This window comes from Poromitra crassiceps (assembly GCF_964638095.1).
Source record: "Poromitra crassiceps genome assembly, chromosome: 1".
In the NCBI taxonomy this organism is placed as follows: Eukaryota; Metazoa; Chordata; class Actinopteri; order Beryciformes; family Melamphaidae; genus Poromitra; species Poromitra crassiceps.
Genome location: NC_139623.1, coordinates 67087078 through 67109907, shown reverse-complemented (window position 1 = coordinate 67109907; position 22830 = coordinate 67087078). Strand labels below are relative to the sequence as shown.

The 22830-nt window shown below is 42.9% G+C and overlaps 1 protein-coding gene across 1 annotated transcript in view; it reads right to left on the bottom strand.

Moving 5' to 3' along the window:
* The window catches only part of zufsp (zinc finger containing ubiquitin peptidase 1), a gene marked incomplete at its 5' end in the record, with an annotated part of 57983 nt that extends 44841 nt beyond the window's left edge, over positions 1–13142 (bottom strand). The window contains 3 exons of the mRNA XM_083647214.1: positions 2986–3087; positions 8201–8362; positions 12770–13142. Of these exons, the coding sequence (XP_083503340.1) occupies positions 2986–3087; positions 8201–8362; positions 12770–13142 (637 nt within the window). The remainder of the gene's footprint in view (positions 1–2985; positions 3088–8200; positions 8363–12769) is intronic.
* Between the last annotated feature and the right edge of the window lie 9688 nt (positions 13143–22830).

Below are 22830 nucleotides of genomic sequence, written 5' to 3'. Positions count from 1 at the left end.
CACCCTGTTGTGAGACCATATATATTATATTTTCGCAAGTCTCAGTCTAAGGAGTCTTCCTTAAATTACTATGCAGTGAGCGAGTCTATTCTGTCAGCTTTCCTTCATTTCCTCTGGACCACCGCACCTGCAGCCAAACCAGAACAAGGGACAAACAAAGGCGCAACAGTTTTCTCCAAAGTTTAGTGAGACCATAGACATAAATAATATGGACGTAGCTATCCCATTAAATTACGTTACGTCCCATTACATTTCTTCTCCCTGGCGGAGTTCAAACGTTGGCCGTCACATCTTGATTTTTCGTCAGCAGAGTGGGAGGGAATGGGTTGAGTCCTTCCGCATCTCACGTGAGATGGGAGTTTCCCAGAGCCCCAGCTCCACCTGCTGTTAGTCTGGGCACCTTTCACCCCGCTTTTTGTCATGGGGCGTAAACCACGGAACCAGAATGAACACCGGAAGGCAGTGCGCCAAAAAACGTCTTTGTTGCCGTTAGCTTGACGTCTCTTTCCTCGATTAGTTGTCTGATTCAAAGCTTCTGTATTGGCTTAAAAGATGTGAGATTGTGAATCCGCAATGTTTCTAAAATAACTTCTTCAAAAAGTTTGTTCGGTACGTCCATCTTTTGTTTTGTTGTTTGCCGTTCTGATACTTGTGTCAAATTGTCAAGTTAACGTAAAAGTTGACGAGCTAGAAACGCTGCCCTTCCTGTCTAGGGCGGGCTCTAGGCCGGAACCAGGTAGGGTGACAAAATCAATTGTGAACGGAAGCCAGGCTCTTTCTCGCCGAGAAGAGCCTGGTGACGCGAGGTTACCTGCTGTTGGTCCGTGATCGGCAAGCTGCGCGATCACTGGACAGGCGATCTGTCAATCACCCCCTTTTCTATCATCTGGGGCGGCTGTAGCTCAGGAGGTAGAGCGGGTCGTCCACTAATCGCTTTGGATAAAAGAGGTCGGTTCCCGCCTCCTCCAGTCTGCATGTCGAAGTGTCCTTGGGCAAGATACTGAACCCCAAATTGCTCCTGATGGTGTGCCAGCACCCTGCGTGGTAGCCTGCCGCCATCGGTGTATGAATGGGTGAATGTACCTACTGATTGTAAAGCGCTTTGGATAAAAGCGCTATATAAATGCAGACCATTTACCATTTATCATCTATTTTACTCCAAACGGGCGACTTATATAAAAAATTACCCCCCACAGTTGTTATGAAAAGGTTAAATTAGCTATATAGACCAAAACTGTGTTTCAGTCCAGGCTGTAAAGATGTTTAATTACTGTTACAAAGTGGGGCATTTTAACAGGAACGACGGGACTTCTGAGTCCTGCCTCAAGTGGCCAGTCGAGGAATTACAGCTTAAACAAAGACTTCCACATCTTCAGGGGGAAGGGGGTGGGCTTGCCCACTGTGTGAGACACATCAAGATGTCCATAGATTCCAATACCAATATATCACGATATGACTCAACGTGCGCATTCTGCGCAATATCACGTTCAATTATCAAATTGACGTTCATCGAATTGAACTGAATGGAAATGCTAGTGTTTGATGTCAGAGGTTTTGAATAAAATGTGCTTCTTGTCATCAGTTTAGACAGCAGAATTGCATCGCATAATCCCCAAATCACCATATCATCACGATACAAGATGATAAATGATCATATATATATATATATATATATATAATATATCCACGGGTGTTTTTAACTTGTTAATATAAGGGGGATTTTGAATATGGTGAGGGTGGGTGTTGTGACAGCTGAGGTTAGCCTGGTAAACCATCCGGTCATGTGAACTCACATTCTGTTTCGTTCTGCGTTTCCCTCTGGCCTCCAGTTGGCGTTTTCAGAAATTACAAAGTGCACTAGCCAATAACGGCCCTGCTTCGTTGTTGAAATCGTAACCGGCCAATCAGGAACGCTGCTGGCAAAACAGTAATGACTCCCTCCGTGGCTCTCCGGGTCGAGCAGTAACGTCAATGTTCATCAAGTTTAAACAGCCATAAGTGCAGTTATTGCATAGACTCAATAACAATAATTAATCAAGAACAAGTATGCAACAGCACAGTTTCTTTGTGGAAAAGACGCTATCTCACCGTTCCTCCGAGTGGATAAATATTGTTTTTTTTCCCCCATTTTCTCCAAAATTGTACTTGGCCAATTTCTCCCTGCTGCCCCGGTCGCTGCTCTACCTACCCTCTGCCGATCTGGGGAGAGCCGTAGACTAGCACCATGCTTCCTCCGACACATGCGCAGTTGCAAGCCGCTTCTTTACCCCTGACAGCGGGGAGCTTCACCGGCAGGACGTAGTACGTGGGAGGATCACGCTATTCCCACCAGTTCCCTTCCTCCCCAAACAGGCGCCCCGACCGACCAGAGGAGGTGCTAGTGCAGCGACCCCTGACACATACCCCCTTATCCGGCTTCCCACCCGCAGACACAGCCATACACAACCAGACACATATATATATATATAGTATAAATATATACATACACATGAAAACGTTCCAAAAAAACATTCCAACCATATATATATATATATATATATATATGTAAGGGATAATGTATATCCCGCCTCAATATACATTATCCCGCTTAGAACACGGCCTACAACTAAATCATTCAATAATCTGTCAAAAATAATTATTCAAATAGATTTTTTAATAGCGTTTTCAACGACAAAGCGGTTTCATTCGTAATTGGCACACAAGACACCACAGCTGCAACTGGTTGGCCTAATTAGTAGTGGCTTGCTGACAAAAGGCTCTTATCAACTGATTAATCCAGGTGTGGCAGAGCAGCGGTCGGTTGTCGAGAAATAATGACCGGTGAATATTGTTGATTGACCAATCAGAATCGAGTATTCAAGAGAGACGTGTTCTAAATATATACAGTCAATGGTTGGAACGTTTTCATGCGGCCACCGGATAGCAGTGTGCTGATATGTGGGCCTATGTGGCCTGTAGATGCAGGTCTCTGAGACAGACAGATACCTTCAGTCCCCGTCTGTTCTTGCAGATGCAGCTCGATGTGCTCCTGGAGGACCAAAGCATCGCTGCAGACCAGCGCACACATAGGGCAAGGGAACTGATTCTCTACAACACACACAATACAGAACAGTGCAAGACAGACGTTAATGAAGAAAGAAAGAAAGAAAACGCAAGAACACGATCATCAGGGCTCCCGCCCCTTCTTCAAGGATGGCTTTGCCGATTACCAACCCACTTTGTATCATTATGTCATTAATATAAGCAGATGGGCAGTGTTTACCTTTGCTATATGTTTTCCACACGGCAGATGGGCAGTGTTTACCTTCGCTATATGTTTTCCACACGGAGAGCTCCCATTTCATCCTCTCACAACTGAACTGTGGAAGATCTGCTTGAGAAGCGGGAGGGAATGAGGGCTGTCGATTCGGCTTCCAGGGCGGCCGGCTGTTATTGTTTATTTTGATTTTTGAAGTATGCGCACATCCACAGAGAATCCATTGAGAGCCTTAACGAACCTTAATGACTTGCAGCTGGCGGGGGTGGAGTTTCTGCAAGCGGGGACAAATGGAGGCTATTTTTCTGTGTGGAAAACATATAGCAAAGGTAAACACTGCCCATCTGCTTATATTAACACGTTCACTGCCATTGACGAGATATCTCGGCTTACAGAATCCAACGGTTCACTGCCAATGACGAGTTATCTCGGCTTAAATTTTTTTTTTTTTTTTTTGACGGTGGGATGTGGATCAACGCTCCCCACGTCTCCTATAAAAATATTGGAGTCAGCGAACGTGTACAACCCATTCCACGGACCCACTAAGTGGCGACAGTGCTCTCCACACTAGGAAAAGCAGAGCCAAAACTGTAGGGTAACGCGCGAGGAAACCATTCTCTACTGTAAAATGGATTGGCGAAAACGCTTTCACTTTTGCGCATTATCGCGCTGGGAGCTGGCGGTGGGGGATTCCAAAAATAGACTGGGTGGAAAACACACTTTGAAACACGCAGCATAAAGCCTAGAATCGCACAAAGCTTCATCAAAGCTCTCAAACCCAAGAAACAAGTGAGCCCTATCCACACTCGCTGCCAGGGAGGGAGGCTGCTCAAACTCGCAGCAGCAGCAGCAGCAGCAGAACACTCGCTTGTGACGAACGCTGCTGAAAGCCACCAGACACGCCCACGGAGGGAGGAGTTTGAAGGAGAGGGCGTTCAGAACTATATTGTTTAGATGTCTGATCTCTCACTGATGCCAAAAATAAATGGTTAAAGTGACTGTTCTGCCTGTTTGATTGAATTTCACAAAACTGCGATTATCTCAGCTTTCACTCTCAGACGCTGAAACCATGCTGTACTCAACGGCTAATATCTACATAACTACTAACTCTACAAACTAACTCTTTTAGACAGAGAAAGCACACATTCTATTAGTACTTTTGTGAACTTTGTGTTCACAAAGTCCAAGCAGAAAATAATCCTCGGCTCTTGTAAAATGAGCCAGAATCCTCAAAAAAACCCTCTGGCAGAACCTACCTACAGTAAAAAAAAAAAAGGCTGGCAGTGAATGTGTTAAAGTGTAACTTTACACTTTAACTTAAAACACTTTTTTTCAGCTTTTAACCAATATATATGACTTTGGGGGTGGTGTGTGAAGAATTCTGGTCAAAATTTCCACATTTGAGACCAAACTGTTGCCATTCTACCATTTGTATCATTTTTCAGCAGCATAACTGGCATAAGTGCCCTCTATGGGTGGAACACTGCTTTTTTTTTGGCCTCAAATGAATGGGAGATTTGATACGTCGTGACGTCACGTCACGACCAAAGACTATGGGATTTCAAGATAGTTACTCCCCTACTCCCCCTGTACCCTTTCCCGGCTCCTCACAACTCCAAGCCTATTCCCATGATGTCACAAGCATTTTCCTACCAATATGGTGCTACAATACACACAGCTCATTGGCTGTTTGTGTCACTTGACCTGTTAATCACCTGTTAATTGATTACAATCGCCTGTTATTTTCCTACCAACTCCTATGTAACACAATACTATCAATAAACACCACTATAATCATAAAAGGAAGGAAATGGCATTGTGTTGCTGTAAATCATTCCCAACCTTTTTCATACTAAGGAGCCCTAATTTAGTTCAGATTGTGGCAATGGACCCCCATATGATGATATTTGGTCTCTCAGATGCAAATCTTATTTTTTTTATTTTTTTTCTATGTAGCCTAGATATGATTTTGTCCAGAATTCCATATATATTAGGTTGAGAGACAACAGAGAATGCTGGAATCCTCTCAAGGACCACTGGTGGTCTTCTGTGCCCCACATTGAGAACTACTCAACCACTTGATTGTGCCGAGAGAGAGAGAGAGAGAGGAGGAGGGGTTATTGTGTGTTTGCAGCAGCTCCGAGCCCCCGCACCAAAGTGAGCCTCCCCTCACACAGCGACTTTCATCCCCGCAGTCAAGCTGCTCTAAACACATCGGCTACTATAATATATTTCCCTGCATCTCATACTGAGAGATTAGATCGGTATTAAGTTTGGACAGACTGGAATGTATTGAGCCGAGGAGGAGGAGGAGGGAGCTCTGCTGCTCTGCCCTGCGCTGCGCTCGAGAGGAAAAATCAGAGGTGCAGTACAACTTTCAACAAGAATCACGAAAAGCCCCCAAACGAAAATTAAAAACGGATTTCATGGTGCGGTATATGGCAAGTTGGACGAGGGAATGACGTGGAGAAATCTCGCATTGTGATTACATGAGCGTGAGAGCGGGGCGTTTGTCCTGACTATTGTGCTGTGCTGCGGTCTCGCGTCACTAGTCTCTTTTAATGATAGTTACAGAGCCCCACATACACACAAAGGGGAGCCAATAAAGTGAATTTCTAGTTCGCCACTGAATGACAAAATTGATATAACTTTCAACCATTTTGAGCAACGCTGTTTCCATACAGGCCACCACTGCCACCAGCGATGGCTAGTTATTATGGCTAGATATTTATAAAGATTTTGGAGCTCTCATAACTTTGTCTTGTGATGTTTTGGGGAAACTGCGGGGAAACTGTCATGGCATTTCCGGAAAAAAATCCTGAGCTGAGCACAGCCAAAGAGTATTAGTGAGACAAGAGGATACGTCATTTCTTGGTTTTTCCCATAGGTTTTTTCAAATCAAGCAGCATGCTGTTTTGTTACATATCTGGGTGGTAAGTCCCCCTTTAACAACATTATAATGATACAAAGTGGGTTGATAATCGGCAAAGCCATCCTTTAAACATCAAATTCAAGGACGTTACAGACCCAATTCCCTCAGATTCAAGGACCCAACACGGCAGTTTGAGACACAGATCAAGGTTCATTGCTTCCAACACTGAGAATTTTTACAATGAGAACTAGCAGGCTTTACAGAAACTCACAGACTATTAAAAACACAGAGGGCCCTATCTTCGCAAAAGCAGTAATTTAGCGTTTGCGCTTGTTTAACGCCGCGTGCAATGGAAATTGGGGGCGTGCACAAGCGCATGCCTGTTATAATTGTACTGGACATAGGCGTGCCACATGCCAAACCAGGCGTTTCGATGCAAAAATGTGGGAATAGATGGCATTCTCCTATCGTTAGCAGCGCGCAATTACTAAGAGCTTTTAAAAGCACCTCTTACGCGCTAAATACCCCGCTGCGCTTGAGCGTACCATAATCTCCGTGCTGCACAGCGCAGTGGACAGTAAAATTCCTTTTGGATATGTCATTACGCACAGCCTTGCCACGCCAGGACATCAAATTCTGCTGCTAAAATCGGGTATTAGCAGATAATTCAGTGAGGCAATCAACTAAGGTGTAACTCACTGAGAAACTTTTATCACATCGCAAAAGAGGGAAATGAATTGAGAAAACTTGTTGGACAATGGACGTAGGCTATTCACCTTCACCTATCCCATATACCACAGACGATCTGTCAACAAGCTCTCTCCATCTCTCTCTGTTCTCAACACGAGTGAGTCCACTCTATTACGCATGGAGAGAATTACAGCATGCCTCGCACAAACAGCGATTGCGCGACGGGAATCTGATTGGTTTTATTGATGTAACACCCAGGCATTGCCTGGTCACACCTGGGAATAATTCTGGTACTTAAGACCGCCCAAATCCCGTTTGCGCTGGCAATTTGGGGGCGCAGATGATTTGGCAGGGCTCTAATTTGCACCTGCGGCATGTGTCGTGAACGTTTCCGCATCCCCGCCGAGAATTGCATCCCCACCATATTCGGGGCTGTTTTAACTTAGAAAACAGGGAGGTCACATCTACCCAGACAATTATATCACTTTTAAACAGTTACGTTTCTGTATAAATCATTACAATAGTTCCCGTGAGGTGGGGATGCATTTAGCTGCTGCCGGGCGGGGGTGCAAAACTCGGCATAACACCTGGACACATGCGCAAGGCGGACCGCTATCTTCCCTGCCTTGAGGCACGTGCAAACAGGTGCACAAGCGCAAATAGGGGATATCACCTGTACTAAGATAGGGCCCAGATGCTTGAATGTGAACACTTCTCAACTGTACTGTGTTAAAGCTATTTACTAACATGATGTAATGTGGATGTGTGTGTGTGTATATATGTGTGTGTGTATATATATATGTGTGTGTATGTATATATATATATACATATATATATATATACACACTGTGTGTGTGTGTGTGTGTGTGTGTGTGTGTGTGTGTGTGTGTGTGTGTGTGTGTGTGTGTGTGTGTGTGTGTGTGTGTGTGTGTGATTTCCCCCCCTCAAATTCACACAGTTTCAAGGATGCGTGGGAACCCTGGGGGTGGAGAAAGATTCTTTTAGGGCTGCACAATTAATCAAATCACAATGGAAATCGTAATATGGACGAGTGCAATATCCAAATCGCAGGAGCCTGCAATGATTTGCTCAAGGTAAAATGTGTCACAGCATAGCATTAAATGAAGCATTGTGGGGCTACAGAGATGCCCGGCCTACAAGTTAGGCCCAGACATAAGGGAACATGCTTCTTTGGTACAGACCCCAGTAAAAATCACATCACATGTTATTTTGTTATACAGTGAAAATGAAATCGAAAAATTACCATTCCCACTAAAATCATATCGCCTATCGCAATATATGTCAGTATAATTGCAATATGATTTTTTTTGGCATATCATGCATACAGTGCATATCCACTGCCATCCCCACCTGGGATTCACCTTTTCTTGGAGAGGACAGTCGCTTCTGTTTGATTTGGCCCTGGTCTGATAGATCTTCACCACGGTGTCTGACAGAAGTTCTGGGACTCCTTCCAATCAAAGCCCAACAGGTGACCGGTGCTGCCCCCCTGGGCGATGAACCCCCACTGACAGGTGTGGTCCCTGTGGAGGGCAGTGGTGGGTAGAGTAAAGAAAAACGCTACTCAAGTAAAAGTACAGTTACTTTATAATATATTTACTCAAGTAGAAGTAAAAAGTACGCTATACTATAATGACAGGATTGTCTGTCTGTCTGTCTGTCTCTCTCTGTCCTTCACGTATCTCGAGAACTGTTGGTCGGATCGACTTCAAACTTCGGGAGTGCGCTGAGGCGGACCTGACGGAGTGCAGTGCCCTGTTTTCGTGCGATTCGGACACGAAACACGCTCAATATTTGAACAGTGTTCAATTCTGTGCTCCTTCAAGCTCCAGCTGATCTGGGCGTAGGGTCGTTGACAGTGAGAAAAGTAAACATAGGGTCGTTGAGAGTGAATGGCCCTCTCAATGACCCTATGTTTACTTTTCTCCCCCCCCCCCCCCCAATTCAGAATGAGTAAGTAAACATTGATGTGAGTAAATGAGGGGGGGGCAGCATCCCTCCTCAGGTTCCAATTAAAAAATGTCTTGCAATGCAGCGGTGAGGGCAGCATGAAAGGAGCAGAGAATAGTAGAACATGTATTTGTAAGCAGAATAAGCAGCATTAATATTCATGTGTCATCAAGTCTGTCATGAATAAAATCAAGGGGAAATAATCAGTAGAGCTCAGTGACCTTAGTTAAGTGAGATTTCTAAGAGATTTTTACGTGGCTATAATGGGAGGCTATAATGAGTCACACATTCAGAAATAATATCCAGGGCTCCAGACTAACTTTTGAAACTAGGTGCACCTTACTATTTAATTTAGGTGCACCAGCACATAATTTAGGTGCACCCACATTTTTCACCATGCCTTTTGGCACCGCAATAATACATTTTAAGCGTTACCTTCTTTGGCATTTTGTATACATATTGGCAAATTATTAAATGATACGCTCAAAGATTTTCATGTCAATAAATGTCTGTTAAAGTCACTATCACCAACTGAGTTAACACAGTGAGGATTGAGCCTATGGCCCATTGATGGAAGCCTTTGCATTTTAAGTATTGCTGCATTTATGAACTGGGTGTCTGATGTGATTATCACCTTACATTATATTACATTTAAGGACACAATGATTAATCTACCATTCTCATAGCTCATTGGCTATTGTCATTGAATTATCACTAACCATTTATTTAGTCATCTGTAGTTTGCCTAACATTATGTAATGGTGGTCATGATGATTGTAAATGTTCACGTTACTGTGCGATTAGTGACATATCCCACAGTGTGCTGTTTAATGTCTCACTGTGCACTGCAGACAGTGAAAAACCGTAGCAGATAGCTGATCTTAGATGGTCTAACAATAACAGACAGCCTAGTCGTACAGTATGTCAACAACACATTTTAGCGATCTTGAATTACATGTTGGATAACGTTAGTAATCCCAGAATTTGCTTGATCGTTAGCTAGCATCCTGCTAGCGATGCTAACATTAGACGCTAAGTCTAAGATGTCATTGTCATGCCAGCCAACAGAATGATAATAAAAAATTAAAATTAAAATTAAAATAAAAATAAAAATAAAAATTATCTGTTGGCTGTTTTATTATTCTGTGTTAGTCATAACTCGTCTGCTGAAGTTGTAGCTTTGTCTCCCGCGTACAAAACCACGCCATTGACCATCTGACACATTTTAATTCCATCTGTTTGTAACTCCGATTCCGGTACGAGTGACTCTGGCCGGCCGGTCACACCAGTAATCTGCATGGCTGACTGCAGACTGTCCTGTGTTGTACTAGCGACAAGGACGATACGACTTCCAGTCGGATTTTCAAAGTAAAACGATTCTGCCCAAGTCTAAAGCACTCAGAAGCAATTGAAAACATTGTATTTTTGTATTTCCCGTGTCTTTCTATGTGAGAGATTAGATTGACAGCGTGGCACAAGAGCAGGGTGAGAGAGAAAGAGAGAGAGAGAGAGAGAGAGACTACAAGACGCTACAAATTCCAAAGTGCACCAGTGCGTGTTATGAAAATATTTATACGCACTGGCAGATTTTAAGGTGGGAAAATGCATGTAAATACACGCACTCTGGAGCCCTGATATCCTCTAGGGCCACGCCACTTTCGGGAACCCCCATCCTGTGTGAGTAGGGTTCCCAGAGTAAAACCTGGCCATTTCCACCACTGCTTATGGATGAGCATCATCTGCTGCATGCGATCGAAAACCGTTGGTTGGATCGACTTCAAAGTTTGTGTGCCCTATTGTGCAGTGCAGTGCCCTATTTTCGTGCAATTTGGCATAGCGCACCTACTGGCAACACAAAAAGCGGTTTATCTCGATAGCCATTCGATCATCAAACTTGGGGAGTGTGCTGCTGGGAACCTGACATAGAGCACTGCTGAATTCTGTGCAATTCAGCAAAGCACCACCTACTGGCAACACAAAAAGTGGTTTATCTTGAGAACCGTTGATCCGATTGACTTCAAGCTTGGGGAGTGTGTTCCTGGGAACTCGAAGTAGTGCGGCGCTCAATTTCTTGCAAATCTTGCAATTTCTTTCAATTTCCCGCGCCACCTACTGGCAACACAAAAAGCAGTTTATCTTGAGAAACATTTGTCCGATTGACTTCAAACTTGGGGAGTGAGCTGCTCAGACCCCGATGGAGTGCGCTGCCGCATTTCATGCAATTTGGACTTATTCCAGGACTGTCTGTATGTCTGTCTTTCGCGTATTTCGAGAACCGTTTGTCGGATCGACTTCAAACTTGGGGAGTGCACTTAGGGGGACCTGACAGAGTGCAGTGTGTGTGTGAGGGGTGGCGCATGGGGGAACGGGCACTGCACTAGTACAAATAATTACTTGAGTAAGAGTAAAAAAGTATCTCATAAAAAAAAAGATACGTAAGTAGTGAGTAACTTCATGAGTAATGAGTTATGAGTTATGGTGCAAAGTAAACACACTGGAAGCGGAAGCGAGGCGAAGCATCTGGAAGCCCAGGCAGTTTCATTTCGACGCCCTTGTTAACAGATCAGGCCGGACGCACCCGCCGCGGCGCAGGTGGCTCGCGGCCTGTAGCGAGAGTTTTGCCGTCTGGTCTATTTTTTGCACAAGCAGCCACGTGCAATCAGGCAGGAAGTAAAGCAAGCAGCCACGTGCAATCAGGCAGGAAGTCGGTACAAGTTGTGCCCGGCGCTGAGCAAAACAGAGTACTTCTGGTGTGAATGGCCAAGGCTCCTGCTCGAGCTGAATTTACAAGCTGTTTCAAGCTGCTTCCGTTTCCAGTGTGTTTGCGCTGTTACGGTGAGTACACACTTCTCACTACTCTACCCTAGGAGCCCCTGCACAGACTGTGGAACATATAACCACCAGTTGCCCCAAACACCGGCCACCGCATGGAGAACGCGGCCTGATGGAACTGGACGATGAAACGTTGGCCTGGCTTGCCTCAACGGAGCTGCAGGTCTAAAGACACGCCAGAAGAACTACTCTACCCAATGGCCCAATGTAACAGAGTAAAAGAACATATATTTTATTGCAAATGTACTTGAGTACGAGTAAAAAGTATTCCGTGCAAAACTAGAACAGCCGCACTGCGGATATATGCCTCCGCAAACAAATGAACAGGCGACATCAATGTCTAGCTCACCAGCTCAGTGGCCTTGTGGTTTGAGTGTCCGCCCTGAGACTGGGAGGTTGTGAGTTCGATCCCTGGCCGAGTCATACCAAAGACTATAAAAATGGGACCCATTTGCCTCCCTGCTTGGCACTCAGCATCAAAGGGTTGGAATTGGGGGGTTAGATCACCATATGATTCCCGAGCGCGGCGCACGCTGCCGCTCACCGCTCCCCCAGGGGATGGGTCAAATGCGGAGAACAAATTTCGCACACTCAGGTGTGTGAGAATCAGTGGGACTTTACCTTTATCCAGACTTTGACGTTTGAGCCAAATGTGAAAAAATTACAAAAACTACAAAAGGCTAAGTTACTGAGATATTGCGTTAACGAGCTTAAAAATGGCGTCCGTGAGGTCACAGTGACCTTGACCTTTGACCACCAAAATCTAACCATCCTGACGTTTGAGCCAAATCGGAAGAAATTCTGTCAAGGCGTTCCTGAGATCTCGCATTAACAAGCTTCGAAATGGCATTCGTGAGGTCACAGTGACCTTGAACTTGGACCTTTGTCCACCAAAATGTATTCTGTTCATCCTTGAGTCTAAGTGGACATTTGAGCCAAATGTGACGAAATTCCATCAAGGCGTTCCTGAGATATCTCGTTAATTAGCTAGAAAACGGATGGACGGACAACCCGAAACCATAATGCCTCCTGCTCTGCTATCGGCGGCGGAGGCATAAAAAACTACTCTTAGAAGTACAATTTATTCAAACAAACAAACAAAAATGCAAGTACATGTAACTGAGTAAATGTACTTGAGTACTACCCACCTCTGGTGGAGGGTGGGATTAAGCCACTGCTCTGTTGAGGGTGCACCATGGTGGTGGTGGGCAGAAGGGAGGTGCTGTGAGGCTGAGACGAGCGGGAACAGGCTGCTTTGGGCTGACAGCTGGCAGACATATCACTGCTTGTTCCGGACGAGGAACACGGAGAACCAGCAGAGCCTCCACCATCTGGAGCCTGGGTTCTGTTGTGGTTCTCTGGATGTGCGCTGCTGATGTGGAAGCTCAGTTGGTCGTAGGACACGCCAGATAAGGAGCAGAGGGGGCAGCTCATCCCCTTCTCAATGTGGCTGAGTAGGAGATGCGTCCTCATATCTTCCTCGAGCAGTAACTCCTCACCACAGATCTCACAAGTCAGCATGGCTTCAGCCTAGGAGGAGACACATACCCAGCAGACCCTCACACCAAACTCTGACTCTCCTGACACAGTGGTGGGTAGAGTCGACAAAAACGGTACCAAAGTAAAAGTACACTTTATAAATACTATATTATTAGGCCACTAGCCGGCCTTCAGTTTAGACAACGTTCTGTTGTGAAATAATGTGTCTCCTACTTAACTCATTCATGGCCAGTTTAGGACTGCCAATATTTAGCACAGGCCAAAGATTTTCATAATTGTTGGTCATCTTTCAAGACCCACAGTAAATTATCTATTAGCACCAAAGTGATTTGCAATACCTCAAAATGAAGATGTACGTCTCTGGGTTCACCAGGAAAAAAAAAGTGAGCTTTTAGCATGTTCTGTACTCTACTTATAGCCATTTATATACACCCTGTTTTCACCAAAAAGGTCTCTCGGAGAAGAGAAACAGCAGAAAAGGCAATTTTTGTAAAAGACACAATCTCAGGCAGAACTCGCTCTCAATTCTTTTATTTTGAACTGTATTGACATCAGACATGTAAATATTATTCATTATGACACAAATGACAAAAAAAAATATATATATATATATATATATACATGAAGTGCTTTTTTTACATTCAACAATACAGTTTACTCAGTGTGAGTGAGTGTGCAGACAGACACACAGACACAGACAGACAGACAGACACACAGAGAGACACACAGACACAGACACAGACACAGACACACACACACACACACTAGGGCTGGGTCGGTTTGAAAATTTTAAAACCGGTTCGATATTGCCGTCTAAACCGGATCGAACCGGTATACCGATTTTTTTTGTAATTAAAAAAAAAAAAAAAAAAAAAAAAAAAAAAAATTTAAGCAGGGCTCCCGAGTGTGGCCCATAACTGTCTGTAGTGCAACTTCAGTCCACCTGATAGCGATAATACACCTCTAAGCTGGTATTGTCAACCAGCAATGATACTGAATAAAAGGAAGCAGGACACCTGTGTAACAAACACACCCTGTATTTATTTCTCATAACTATTCAGCTCAACTTTTCTTCTAAACATCAAAATAATAAATGAAATAAGACTTCTGCCTATAGTGCAACTTGAGAAAAGGCTAATAAAAACACAAGCAGTGCAATCAGAATGGATTGGCTTACAGCTGAGCTGCCTTATAAACTTCAAAACTCACAAATTCACACAATATAGGGCCTAGGCATGGGTCGGTTTGAACATTTTGAAACCGGTTCGATATTCCCCAAAAAAACGTATCAAAGCGGCTGCAGTTGGTGGCGATAATGCACCTCTAAGCTGGTATGCTGCCAACCAGCACGAACACTGAATACAAATAAGCAGAACCTTTTAACTGTAACAACACACAGTTTTTATTTCTCATAACTATTCAGCTTAACTTTTCTTCAAACATCAACATAATAAACAAAATAAGACTTTTGCCTACTAGTGCAACTTGAGAAGAGGCTAATACGAACAATAGTGCAATCAGAATGGACTGGCAAAAAAAAAAAAAAAAAAAAAAAAAATTTTTTTTTTTTTTAGGTTTTTTCGGTTCGCACGTGATCAAACCGGTTTGGGCTCGTATACCGAACCGAACCGGTAAAACCGGAAATCGACCCATGCCTAACACACACACACACACACACACAAACACACACACACACACACACACACACACACACAGAGAGTTCTGTCCACAGCTGCTGCTGGATCGCACCTCCTTCCCCCGCAAATTAGCATAGGAGGGGAACACCAAACTGGTTTGAGATCAGCGTCTAGCCTCCTCTGCCTCTGCTGCATCGTTTTCCTCCTCTCGTTCGGGCTGGGACGAATGCTGCGACATACAATCCATGGCTGCGACACAGGAACGGGTCCGGCTTGGCTTTGGGACCAGGCGCTGGAACCGGATCGATCATGTTCGTCACGGGTTTGACTACTGCGAACAACTCAATCCAGGTTCGCCCTGCAGCAAGGCGAGCAGTGCAGCGCGCCGAGGGGCGTTTCAATGGCGTTTCTCCTCTCTACAAGGAAGCGCGTTTCTCTGTTTTTCCTCCTGCTCATTTCAAAACAACAGCTGCGGTATGTGTTTGATCGCGTGTTGTCGGCTTGTCTTTGAGGCAGGGACCTGATAACATGTCACAGGCTGGGGAAGTGTTTGAACTACGCGCTGCACTAATAAAAACAAAAACACGTCAAACACGTCATTGGCTGGGAGGGCTATTCCTGATAACACGTCAAAGACGTCTTTGGCCATGAATGAGTTAATTGATTTGGTTAATTAGCAGTTATTTTACATGTGTCTATGGCAAACAATGCAGTTGGATTAAGTTTATGCTTGTGTGTAGACATAATTATCTTTCACTTCTATTTATATTTCGACCTATTAAACTTGTAATATGCCCATTCTATATTAGAGTTGGTAGCAGGGATTGCGCTAGAATTTTTTCTGGCCGGCCAATGGAGCCGGCATCATTCCAGAATTCCGGCCTTATAGAATATTTACCGGCCCAGTCAAAATGTATTGAAAAAAGATAGATGTAATCATTCCCTAAATACATAACATATTGTTGTATAATTTTTAGCAAACTAAATCTTAATTTTAAATAATTTTTGTTGGCTTTGATTTCAAAATAATTATCTAACTATTCACTGACTGTGGTCTGCGCTTAAGTTGCAAGTGCAAAGGGAGGGAGCTGCACACCACTCCTTATTTAATTAATTAATTCGGTTCGGGTTTGCAGACCCATTAAGATTAATCAATAAAACACAAAAAACAAAAGCTATTATCCAATCGTCCAACAAATGCATTTTATTATAGTGAATGAACTCTTCACAAACTTTGTGAACTGAACAGTTTGTCATATATTCCCGTTTAATTAAGCCTAAAGAAAGACACTGGCGGGCCTACATTAAATGTCTCTTTGCATCTAAGAACGTGCAAAGGTAAGAATATTAGCCTTGTGTTACCTGTAGCCTACATCTGAGAACGAAATCCCTTGTTGTGTGCTGTGAGCTTTGGGTTCAAAATGCTAAACACCTGCCATAGCGTTTTCCGCTTAGGTCACAAACCAGCAGGGGTATTTGAGAGAAAAGGGAACATGTAAACCTAAGAATAAATCATGAAAATAAATGAAACGTTAAAATAAATCTTTCTCTCCATTTCTTATTTTGTAGTTATATTCTTCAAAAGGTGGGTTATCATTCATTCATTGCATCATATATAGTTTTATTTAGCAGTTTTTTAAGCAAAATTTTGTAGTCGGGTAAAGGGTACTGAAGCCAAAAAAGTTTGAGAAGTAAAGAATCGTTGCACTGTTTAAAATAATATGTACAATGATGATCATTGTCAATCATTATCATTGAATGATATCACTTGTTATAGGACGAATCAGCGTGACGTCACTTGACACCCAGAAATGCGGAACCCCGTGGCAGTTAATAGTATGAGTTGTGCCAAACAAACGTTAATATCTCAAAAAGTATACATCACATCGCTTATATTTTGACATTCTGAGTGAGAACAGAATTGGCTCAAGAGTTTGATCTATAATATATACATGTCGTGCTAAAGTTGTGTGAACTGTCGCAGTTTTTAAAATGTAAACAGAGTCAAGCCGGCTAGAGCAGACACAAGCCTCGCACCACTTGGGCTCCATAGGGTTCCATTGCCGTTGCCACCCAGTGACGCGGTCTGTTTACCAAAATGCTGCTCGGCTGATCCCTCGTATACTGTGTTTGTTATGGCTATGTTGTAGGCAAGCATAGGCCACATTATAGTTGTTTCCCCAGCTCAGATGGTTGTGTGAGGTGGACATCAGTAGACAAGGCTACTCTGTGTTCAGTATTTCTGCGGCACCTCCACTGTCTTTTTCCTGCCTACGCTAGAGATTTAGACAATTTACTCACCGGTAACGCAACGAACTTAGTAGAGTATGTTCAACAACTACAAGGAGGAGAAAAATGTCTGTTATGCTTTCCTTAATTCCTTTCTTCCCTTCTCATTCAAACTGACAAGGTAGCATCTAGCAGCAGCTTCTTCTTCTCTTATTTTAATGGCGGATCGCAAACCAATGTGTATGCCGGTAGGTGCATACGCCACCTACTGCACCGGAGGGTGTAATATCAGCGCTTGCAGTCTATGCCCACTGGGCATAGACTGCTATGGTGTTGCCCTCGTGGGTGGCATGGTGTCTCAGGAAGGGTAGATTGTCCTAATATTGTCCTGAAAGACTGGAAACATTTTGAATGTGGCTGTTCATATAATGTAACACAAATAAAACTATTTTTGACTGAGAAACGTGTCAATTTACTCTGTTTTTGACTGAGAAATGTGCCACTTTAGTAGACAAGCATAGTATATCTAGTATAGTATAGTATAGTATAGTATGTACAATATCATAGGATAGTTTGCCTATATCTATGTAATATTAACAGTAGTCCAGACACACCCTAGGCAACGGATAATGAAAGAAAGATGATTTCCAGGGAGGGCACTTTCCTAGTTTTGAACGACAGCAGTCCATAATTTAAGAGGGGATAAGCACTAATAAGCTACCAGTCATCAAGGTCTATCATATAAAAACATAATCTAGGGATGTATATGAATTTAAAAAAATCACAAGTAAAATTTGCCCACCTGGCTGGTACCGATTTGTTAAATTTAGGGCTCTGGCTCATTTCCCTTGAGAAGTCATTCTTCTACCTTAAGGGCCACATTCACCCCTCATGATGGGATAGTATGGGCACATGATACCTTTTCTGAATCCTTATAGTCCTGTGAGTATTCCAGTGTTTGTTGTTTGTATCTCTGATGTTCCTAGATGCCACAGTGCTGAAATAAAACTATAGTTTAGACGAAAATTGTGGAAAAACGAATGTCACTGACAGTTTGAGGAGCTCCTGTGACCTCTGTATTTGTCAGAGAGACACACAACTGAGGTTAAATGAAAGCTAGGAAGCTACCCTTTAAAATTCTATCAAAGATATTCTCATCAAACATGAGTAAAGGTCCTAAAAAGAGCCTAGAATAGGATATGCATCAGCACCTAGAATCCAAAATCATGATTAGAATTTGCCCACTTGAGTGGTACCGATATGTGAAATTTTGGTGTTTGGCCCATGGACTACTGGACAATGGGGTTGAAATCAATATGATAATCATAAGGATTATTCTCAATATCAATATCATATGTTTCACATATGCAAAATCAGTGTTCATCTCATTGAACTGAATGGTGATGTCAAACAAACCTTACATTTTCAAATAATATTCCTGCCATACCTCATTTGATCAGTTTTTAAAGGAGAATTTCGGTTTTTTACACCACGGTCCTCATTTCCAGCTTAAAATATGATGTTTTCTACCCCCAAATACTTTTGGGTTCATTCGGATCCCCACAGAAGATTTGTCGCACCGAGTACACTCCTCAAACGGGCTAGAACGGGAGCCTGCGGGCCGCAGGCTCCCGTTCTAGCTGCGGGGCATGCTGCACGCGCTCTGTAAATGACACTTTTTCTGTCAGATCACGGCTCATAATGGTTGTAAATATAATTATTTAGCTAATAGCTAGAAGCTAAGCTAACAACAACACAGCAGTCGGCGTTGATCTGCCCCGGATGGGGTTACAGTGCTTATCTTCCCCCTTCTGTGGTTTCCCTGAAGAAGTGTGGTTTCACAGAGGGGGGAGATGGGCACTGTGACCCCATCCGGGGCAGATCAGAGTTGAGTCGCTCGGTGATGTTGTTAGCTTAGCTTTTAGCTTGGCATTATTATAGATATCTGATGTCAAGATTATGGACGTTTCAATTCCATTACCGCTCGTGTGGAATCATGCCACATATCGTCAACAACAAACAGCAGCGGGAGATGTGATCTATCTATGTGATGGACACCCGGACAGCAAACGGAGTGGGCTGTCGGGACTCCCAGCAGACGATGGTTAGTTAGATATCGATTTCATGTTCTCATAATTATATTTGCAACCATAATGAGCCGCGATGTGACAGAAAGTGACATTTACAGAGCGCAGGCACCTTGCCCCGTATGCTCTCGTTATAGCATGTTTGAGGAGACTACTCAGAGCTCAAAATCTTCCGTGGGCATCCAAATGGAGCCAAACATATTTTGGTGAGTAGAGCATCATATTTTAAGCTGGAAATGAGGACCGTGGTGTAAAAAACCGAAATTCTCCTTTAAGTAACATTTGCTTGTCATCGTCAATTTAGACAGCAGAAATGTCACTATTAAAATAACTTCATATCATCACGATGATTCTACTGAAAGACAACAAACAATAATAGGCTATTGAATTATCGTCCACTCCAGCCCTAAATTAAGCAAGTAGTAACGGACGTTAGCCTACTAGTAGCCTACCTTCTGAATCATATGGGCAACAGATTAGTAGGCATATCAATCACGGAGCAGATTACAGAAATATACACAGTAACCTGGTCAGCAGCCCTCTGATCTCTACATCAAACTTCCCTCATTATCTTTAGCATCCATATTTACTTGAAAAGCACATGGCATAAACACTTTGGAAGAAGGACTTCCCACAGCATGTGAATGAGTTACATTACATTACCTATGAGGAAAGCACGTTCGTGCATGCAAATAGTCCTTCAAGAATGCATTGCCTCGCTCTACCTGGCCCCACCTCCACCTGGTCGCTAGATACCAGCGCCCCGAATCCCTTTGTTTTGAGAGCGAACAGCGCATGTGCAATTTATACAGATCCTGGCTTAGCACTGGTGGAAGCCGGAAGACCCCGGACGGCGTCCATGGCAGAAAGTAGTTGACCCAAAACAGTACACATGTAGATCATTATGAATCTACATATTTATTGCAGATTATATAGCCTACTTACTATCTAATATTCACCTCGCTCATAAAAAAAATATATATATATACGTTTTATTTTCTCCCTGTGGGTAGGTGGGGCGGCGCCCTGGCGGCCTCTAGTGGCCGGCCGCCACTGGTTTTGACAGTAATTTGAATTGAGAGAGGACAAGGCACATATAGTCCAGGCAAAGTAACTCATTTTGGAACCAAAAAACAAACTAATTGTAAAATAATTTTTTGCAGCTTAGATCATTTCTATGAGGTGTCCAGAACAACATACTAAAAGTCCTAAGAAATCCTAGTTGAGGAAATATGTTTAATTCTCATCAATCCAAGATGTGTGCCAGTAAGGCCAGACAACAATACACCCCAATGGGGCTATTTTTTTCCTTTACTCCTATCAAAATAAAACTTTATACAATGAAAGTATCCATGAAAAGTAACATTTTTTGTATTACAAGTTTCTTTGAAAATGAATTTGAATATGCAAATGAGCTATACACTAATCGAATATAGGCTATACCCAAAATATACCCGCATAGGAGTAAACGAAAAAATGAAGCCTATCACAATCAAACCTCACACAGTGAAAGTGGTATACATGAAAAGGAACTTTTTTGTTTTACAAGTTTCTTGGAAAAATCTATTTTAAATATGCAAATGAGCTCAACACTAGGCCTAATTGACTTGTCCAATAAGCCATAAAGTCACAAGTAAAACAGGGGCCAAATAACTAACACATTCATGTCTATTCAGTAAGTTAACCTATGCATAAACAAGATACATTTGAAGTCACTTGCCACACTTACCTGGGTCACTTGCCACAAAAAGACTTATATTGACCTTAAGAATTGATTGCACAATCTTGCCTCCAGTTGCTTTCTAAATTATTATTTTTTATTTGCGAACAAGCCTAACCCAATGACATGACAGAAAGTCAGAATAGCCATCTTAGTCATTAGTAACGTGGTGAGATTACATTTTGGGCTGGTAGATTTACAAATAATTGGTATTGTTGGTAAGATTACGAGATAACAGGCAGAAGTCATTCTTTTTTTTTCTTTTCTTTTTTCCCCCCGATTTTTTTATCCCATTTTATTCCCCATTAGTGCTCACTTGATTTCTCAATCCTGGTTGCTACTCCATCCTCTGCCGATCTGGGGAGAGCCGAGACTGGCCCCATGCTTCCTACGAGACATGGGCAGTTAGCCAGCCGCTTCTTTTTACCTGACAGAGGAAGCTTCACCGGTAGGACATAGCACGTGGGAGGTTCACGCTATTCCAACCAGTTCCCCTCCCTCTGAACAGGCGCCCTTAACGACCAGAGGAGGAACCACATTAGCAACCAGGATATTGCATGTTTTTGTGAAGGGGGTTCCTATATGAAGGAAACCCCCAGGAGGCACGGGGAGAACATGCAAACTCCACACAGAAAGGCCCTTTTGCCGACCCCACTCGGGCGGTGGGCACTCGAGGACATGCGGACGGGCACGCATTCCTTCAGCGTTCACCTCGTCCCCAGGTGGGAATCGAACCCACGACCTTCGAGCTGTGAGGCGATAGTGCTTACCACTGCACCACCGTACCTCCCTAATGGCAGAAGTCATTCTTACCAACTAAACGATTCACTCTCACACAGAAGACAGATGAAAAACCAGATAGACACACTTTCCAGACATTCCAGCTCTTTAAATAATTTTGCCAGACACCAAAACTGCTTCTCTTTTTGTAGTAAGCAAGTATTTCAGACCAGGCGGGCCACACATCAGACTTCCACCGTTTGTAAAGTAGCTTTGCAGTGTTATGAGAAGCTAGCAACAGCAATATCTAGGCTAGAAACCCAATCGGAACATTTTAAGTTACCAACTCCTTTCTAACTAGACATTTTACTGTAGACACATTTTGCTTAAGGTCAAAACTACTTTTCATCTTGAAGTAGCATCGCATTGCCTTTTTGTGGCAAGTGACCCAGGTAAGTGTGGCAAGTGACTTCAAATTGATCTTTGTTATGCATAGGTTAACTTACTGAATAGACATGAATGTGTTAGTTATTTGGCCCCTGTTTTACTTGTGACTTTATGGCTTATTGGACAAGTCAATTAGGCCTAGTGTTGAGCTCATTTGCATATTTAAAATAGATTTTTCCAAGAAACTTGTAAAACAAAAAAGTTCCTTTTCATGTATACTTTCACTGTGTGAGGTTTGATTGTGATAGGCTTCATTTTTTCCTTTACTCCTGGGTAGCCTATATTCGATTAGTGTATAGCTCATTTGCATATTCAAATTCATTTTCAAAGAAACTTGTAATACAAAAAATGTTACTTTTCATGGATACTTTCATTGTATAAAGTTTTATTTTGATAGGAGTAAAGGAAAAAAATAGCCCCATTGGAGTGTATTGTTGTCTGGCCTTATTGGCACACATCTTGGATTGATGAGAATTAAACATATTTCCTCAACTAGGATTTCTTAGGACTTTTAGTATGTTGTTCTGGACACCTCATAGAAATGATCTAAGCTGCAAAAAATTCTTTTACAATTAGTTTGTCGTAAAACGCTACTTTGCCTGGACTAATAGTCTTAACGGGAATTTAGCATCCAATACTACAGTGAGATCAAATGTAAAAAGAAGAAAGACTTCGGTTAACAAATTAAAACTCAAACAACAAAGTATTATTAGCACAGTAGTAGCCACACAGAGAGGTGAACAGAGTGCAGTATGGCATCATGTTAGTCATACATAATTCACTGCTGCCCTCTGCTGGCCAAATAGTTTGTGCAACTGAATCAACATCTCGATACCAACCAAAGCCTATTTTTTAGCCTATTTCAGATA